The following is a 6765-nucleotide window of genomic DNA, read 5'->3' as shown; positions in this document are numbered from 1 at the left end:
GGAACTTCGAAGGCACAGGGGCGAGGCGACGCCCAGCCCGCTCCTCCCCGGGCCAGGCCAGCCCGAGGGACACCCCAAAAAGGACCGGAGGCCCCCCCAGATCTTGCCCACACCCCCCGGCCGCTGCCTCGAGGGGTGTGGAGAATTGCACCACGGCCTTTAGTTGTTGCAAGCAGCAGCGTGCGCCGCCCGGCCGCCGGAGGGAGGGATTTGGGGGTGGGGGGTGGGAGTGGGTCCGAGGGGGGCGTGCCCCCCCCAGCCAATTGGAGACAGGCAAAGAGACCTTAAAGCCGGAGCCGGGAGCTGTCACCGTCGGAGACGTGTTGCATCGCTCGGCGCGGGGCGGACCTGAGCCTCGCCAGATTGACAGCCAGACTGACAGCCGGACGGACAGCCATGGCCGCAACGAATGGCACGGTGGACAACGGGCAGCCGGACGGGAAGATGCCCCCCTTGCCAAGTCCCCTCCGCGACCTGGAAATCCAGCACACCAAGGTGAGGTCCCGGCCCCGGGAAGCCCTGGCACCTGGCGCCCCGTGGAAAGTGGCGGGTGGGAATCCCAACCTGAGCCCCCCGCCTTACCTCCTTCCCCTCCCCACTGCACCTGTATATATGTTTGTACGTATTTATTACTCTATTTTACTTGTATATATTTATTCTATTTATTTTGTTAATATGTTTTGTTGTCTGTCTCCCCCTTCTAGACTCTGAGCCCGCTTATGGGTGGGGACCGTCTCTATATGTTGCCAACTTGTACTTCCCAAGCGCTTAGTACAGTGCCCTGCACACAGTAAGCGCTCAATACATACGACTGAATGAATGAAAGTGGCGGGGGGCGGGAGGAGGAGGGCGGGAACGGTGTCTTTATTGAGCGCCGCCTGCGTGCAAAGCGCTGTGCGGAGCGCTTGGGAGAGTAATAATAATAATAATAATGGCATTTATTAAGCTCTTTCTATGTTCTAACTACTTAGTAGTAGTATGTTCTTACTATGCAAAGCACTGTTCTAAGCCCTGGGGAGGTTACCAGGTGATCAGGTTGTCCCACGGGGGGGCTCACAGTTTTATTACCCGTTTTACAGATGAGGGAACTGAGGCACAGAGAAGTTAAGTGACTTGCCCAAAGTCACAGAGCAATTTGAACCCATGAGCTCCAAAGCCCGGGCGCTTTCCACCGAGCCACTCTGAGTACGGTGCAGCAACGCATGGACCCATCGCGGAGTCCGCGGGAAAACTCCCGGGACCCCTCCCCGGGGCTGTCCCCGCTCCCTCTCGAGCGTTGCAAACGAGACCCCACGTGTCCGCCCGACCTCTGCCCGCACCATTTTTTTGCTTCCCAAGCGCTTAGTACAGTGCTCTGCACACAGTGAGCGCTCCATAAATACGGTTGAATGAGTGAATGAATCATCATCTTCTTCTTTGGTCCCCAGCCTGGGACCCTGCAACCCAGACCACTTGAGAGCAACCCCCAAACTTGTCACTTTCTGCCTCGCGACCCCCAAACTAGTGACTTGGTCATTCCAGAAGTTCGGGGCCCGGGACATCTCCCGGGGCAAGCCCGGCCGTCCAGCTAGGGCTGGACTTCATTCGTTCATTCAATCGTCTTGATTGAGCGCGGACTGTGTGCAGAGCACTGCACTAAGCGCTTGGGAAGCAAAAACATGGAGAGGCGGTCCCTACCCAACGACGGACTCCCAGTCTAGGATTAATAATAATAATGATGATGATGGTATTTGTTAAGCGCTTACTATGTGCAAAGCACTGTTCTAAGCGCTGGGGAGGTTACAAGGTGATCAGGTTGCCCCACGGGGGGCTCACAGTTTTAATCCCCATTTTACAGATGAGGGAACTGAGGCCCAGAGAAGTGAAGTGACTTGCCCGAAGTCACACAGCTGACAGTTGGCGGAGCCGGGATTTGAACCCCTGACTCCAAAGCCCGGGCTCTTTCCATTGAGCCACGCTGCCTCCCCAGGCTTGGCTCCGGGCTTTCGTGTTGGGAGGCAAATGTGCGGGAATCGCGCGCTTCTGCTAGCGAAGCCTCCGCCTTGCCCGGTTGCATTCGTGCAACCGTATTTATTAAGCGCTCTCTGTGTGCTGAACGCTGTACTGAGCGCTTGGGAGAGTACCCCCCCCACACACACACACACACAAACCCCGTCCCGCCGGTATACGTTCAATGCAATCGTATTGATTGAGCGATCACTGTGTGCAGAGCTCTGTACCAAGCGATTGGTAGATGTGCTGTACTAAGCGCTTGAGAGAGAACCCCCCCCCACCCCGTCCCGCCGGTATGCATTCAATGCAGTCGTACTTATTGAGCGATCACTGTGTGCAGAGCGCTGTGCTGAGCAGTTGGGAGATGTGCAGAACGTTGTACTAAGCAATTGAGAGAGTACCGTACCACACACACCCCGTCCCACCGGTGTACGTTCAATGCATCGTATTTATTGAGCGATCACTGTGTGCAGAGCGCTGTACTAAGCGCTTGGGAGAGTACCGTCCCACACACACCCCGTCCCGCCGGTATACGTCCAATGCACTCGTACTTATTGAGCAATCACTGTGTGCAGAGAGTGTAATAAGCGCTTGGGAGAGTACCCTCCCACACACACCCCGTCCCGTCGGTATACATTCAATGCAATCGCATTTATTAAGCGATCACTGTGCAGAGAGTGTACTAAGCGCTTGGGAGAGTACCCTCCCACACATACCCCGTCCCGCCGGAATACGTTCAATGCAATCGTACTTATTGAGCAATCACTGTGCAGAGAGTGTACTAAGCGCTTGGAAGAGTACCCTCCCACACACACCCCGTCCCGCCGGTATACGTCCAATGCAATCGTACTTATTGAGCAATCACTGTGTGCAGAGAGTGTACTAAGCGCTTGGGAGAGTACCTTCCCACACACACCCCGTCCCGCCGGTATACGTTCAATGCAATCGCATTTATTAAGCGATCACTGTGCAGAGAGTGTACTAAGCGCTTGGGAGAGTACCCTCCCACACATACCCCGTCCCGCCGGAATACGTTCAATGCAATCGTACTTATTGAGCAATCACTGTGTGCAGAGAGTGTACTAAGCGCTTGGAAGAGTACCCTCCCACACACACCCCGTCCCGCCGGTATACGTCCAATGCAATCGTACTTATTGAGCAATCACTGTGTGCAGAGTGTGTACTAAGCGCTTGGGAGAGTACCTTCCCACACACACCCCGTCCCGCCGGTATACGTTCAATGCATCGTACTTATTGAGCGACCACTGTGTGCAGAGCGCTGTACTAAGCGCTTGGGAGAGTACCGTCCCACACACACCCCGTCCCGCCGGTATACGTTCAATGCATCGTACTTATTGAGCGACCACTGTGTGCAGAGCGCTGTACTAAGCGCTTGGGAGAGTACCGTCCCCCACACACCCCATCCCGCCGGTATACGTCCAATGCAATCGTACTTATTGAGCATTCACCGTGTGCAGAGAGTGTACTAAGCGCTTGGGAGAGTACCCTCCCACACACACCCCGTCCCGCCGGTATACATTCAATGCAATCGCATTTATTGAGCGATCACTGTGTGCAGAGCTCTGTACTACGCCATTGGGAGATGATGTGCGAGCGCTGTACTAAGCAATTGGGAGAGTACCCCCCCCAACCCCGTCCCGCCGTTATACACTAAATGCGATCGTATTTATTGAGGGCTCACTGTGTGCAAAGCACTGTACTAAGCCCTTGGGACAGTGCCCCCCTCCCCCACCCCGCCGGTATATATTCAAAGCAATCGGATTTATTGAGCGCTCTCTGTGTATTGGAACCCCTGACCCCTGACTCCAAAGAAAAAAAAGATGATTAAAAGACTTAGTACAGTGCTCTGCACCTAGTAAGCGCTCAGTTAATACTACTGACTGATCAGAATAAATTCTATTTATTTTATTTTGTTAGTATGTTTGGTTTTGTTCTCTGTCTCCCCCTTTTAGACTGTGAGCCCACTGTTGGGTAGGGACTGTCTCTATATGTTGCCAATTTGTGCTTCCCAAGCGCTTAGTACAGTGCTCTGCACATAGTAAGCGCTCAATAAATACGATTGATTGATTGATTGATTGAGAGTATGCCCCGCCCCCCCAGCCAGTATATATTCAATGCAATCGTATTTATTGAGCACCAACTGTGTACAGAGCACTGTACTAAGCGCTTGGGAGAGTACCCCCTCATCCACACAGTCCCGCCCGTATACAGTCAGTGCAATCGTATTTGCTGGGCGCTCACTGTGTGCAGAACACTGTACTAAGCGCTTGGGAGAGTCCCCCCTCACCCACACAGACCTGACGGTATGCAGTCAGTGCAATCGTATTTGTTGGGCGCTCACTGTGTGCAGAGCACTGTACTGAGCGCTTGGGAGAGTCCCCCCTCACCCACACAGCCCCGCCGGTATACAGTAAGTGCAATCATATTTGTTGAGCGCTGTGTGCAGAGCACTGTACTGAGCGCTTGGGAGAGATGACACCCCAGCAATGGCATTAGGCATCTGGCCGGCAATCGTGCTGCCCGCTAATGATCCCGCTCCGAAATTACGAGCCCCATCCCGGGTTCAACGTGTTGTTGCATTACCCATTGCTCCATGATCTGTCTGCCGCTTTTAACTAGTAGCAGACGGAGTAGTGTCTGCTGTGATTCAGAGGCTCTCTTAAATCTCATTGATCTTGCAGCGCACGTTTTAACTTTAAAAAAAGAAGTTTGCTATTACCTGGAATGGGTTTATGTTTTGGGACGTTAAGCAAAACCAGGCTTAGGGGTTTATTGAGGGACCTGGGAACACAGAAGTACCAGTTTTCTACATACGGTCTCCACAACGTGTGAAGTCCGAACCACCCTGCGCAAATCGAAGAATGCACGATTGATAAGGAAATGTATTTTAAAAACAAAAGCTATGCCTTTTTTTATTTCAGTTTTTAAAGGTCTGCAGGGCTTTACCTGCGAAGGGGGGAAAAAAACAACCCACAACAGATTTTGAAAGAAAATCTTATTCAGTCTAGTTACCAACAGTGGTTTTCTCAGGCTCTTTGTACCCACCAAATGGTAACTTTCAAGAACTGAGGCCCTTGGTTCTTAAAGGTTACTGCCTGGTAACTTGAATTAAGCCCAAAATGTCTGTTCCAGAAGAAACTGCAGCATCTCTCTTTCAACCTGGTCCCTTTGATCTACGTATCCCACTATAAATGAGCCCTTTGACTAAAATATATGGGATCAGGTCAGAAAGTATAAATTTGTAAACTCCACACATAGGCTAGTTGAACATTTGTAGAACTGGTGTGAAGCTCGTTGTGGGCAGGGAATGGGTTTGATGTTACATGTTACTCACCCAAGCGCTTAGTACAGTGCTTTGCAGTAAATGCTCGATAAATATGGTTATTAATAATAACACTAATAATTATAATAAGGATCCAGTTTGTTTCACAGAATTTAAATGGACAGATTGCTCAAAGTTCTGTGAAACCTGTTTAGAAAAGTTAAAGGAAGATCAGAATAGAAAGTTCGCCCTATTCATGCTGTGAGAGAAACCTGGAGACAACAAGATGAGGAAATACGCTGACTGTCCTCCGTTAAACACAGATCTCCAAATATTTCCATTGACTTCATTTTTTTATGCCACTTCATCTATTACTGTATAATACCTCTTATTCACTATTAAACAAGTTTTGGTACTCCTGATGTTTGACTCTTAACTTTCTTTTTTATTCTCCCATTGGTTCTTCTGAAAATAGCAGTAGTGCTTATCTCTCCAAATTTCTGGAAGTGTACGGAAGATTTTGGGATTGTTTGGGGAATTTAATTCCCAATAACTTATGTCCCTGATCATAAATAGTTACTGTTCTTTCATCATAAAAATATTACTGTTTGCTTTCTGAGGGCTCATCAGAAGGTTTGGCTTTATCCTTTTTGTTAAAATAAGCACTAAATAAAATCAGGATCGGCTTGACACTTGGAGCAATAAAAAAGGGAAATGTATAGTAAGTACTCAAAGCACTGTCTTGTCTTCAACATTTGTCAGATTCTTCTACTCACATTTAGTAATATTTTTCAAAGTTCCTAGTAATATTATATTTAATTTTTAAAGTGTTTATCCAGAATAAAGTGGATATGAAGATAAGAATAGTTTTCTCCCCAAATATGACTCCATTACCAGTGATATTCCAAACTATGGATAGAGACGTGGAACTAGCCAGAATTGCCTTACAATTTGCATGCTGTTATGTATAGCTTTAGCTAGATAACTATGAAAAAATAATATTTACATCACTTTTTGGTGATTTTAACTCAGTTCTGAGAGTACTGCTATGTTTGAAATCAGAGTATGTGAATTCTTAGAGTTATTAACAATAAAATTTTATTGTTAATTGTAAATTACCCATATGAGAAGGAAAATAAATATCAGAAGCATGAAGTCTTCCAACCTTTCTGTCTTACTCCTTCTTTGTTTTCTCCTTTTCTCTTCCTTCTCTGCACTGTGGTGTGAGATATTTCTAATTTTCTTATCCGTTTGCTTATTTTTATACCTTAGAGGCCTTCAAAAATGCCCTGTTGAAAGCCTTCCCATAACAGGTGTCTGGATCCAAGGTGAAGCGGAGGTTAAAATGATGAGAGGTTTTGACTAGAAACCAGGCAGGTAAAGGGTGGCAAAATTGAGAATTAGGCGGGTGGGGGGAAAAGTGCAGAGGGAATGATTTTCAGGGGGATAAGGTTTTCAGGGAATGAATGAGGAAGCTGAATGAAACACCA

At 48.6% G+C, this 6765-nt stretch overlaps 1 protein-coding gene across 1 annotated transcript in view; it reads left to right on the top strand.

The window, feature by feature from the left end:
* The first annotated feature begins 347 nt into the window (after window positions 1-347).
* The window catches only part of ALDH1A3 (aldehyde dehydrogenase 1 family member A3), a 49804-nt gene continuing 43386 nt past the window's right edge, over window positions 348-6765 (top strand). The window contains exon 1 of the mRNA XM_038746812.1: window positions 348-495. Coding sequence (XP_038602740.1) covers window positions 397-495 — 99 coding nt within the window. The 5' untranslated portion in view covers window positions 348-396. The remainder of the gene's footprint in view (window positions 496-6765) is intronic.

The sequence above is a fragment of the Tachyglossus aculeatus genome, chromosome 5, assembly GCF_015852505.1.
Source record: "Tachyglossus aculeatus isolate mTacAcu1 chromosome 5, mTacAcu1.pri, whole genome shotgun sequence".
In the NCBI taxonomy this organism is placed as follows: Eukaryota; Metazoa; Chordata; class Mammalia; order Monotremata; family Tachyglossidae; genus Tachyglossus; species Tachyglossus aculeatus.
Note: the sequence above shows the minus strand (reverse complement) of the source record. Positions and strands in the feature narration are given on the sequence as shown.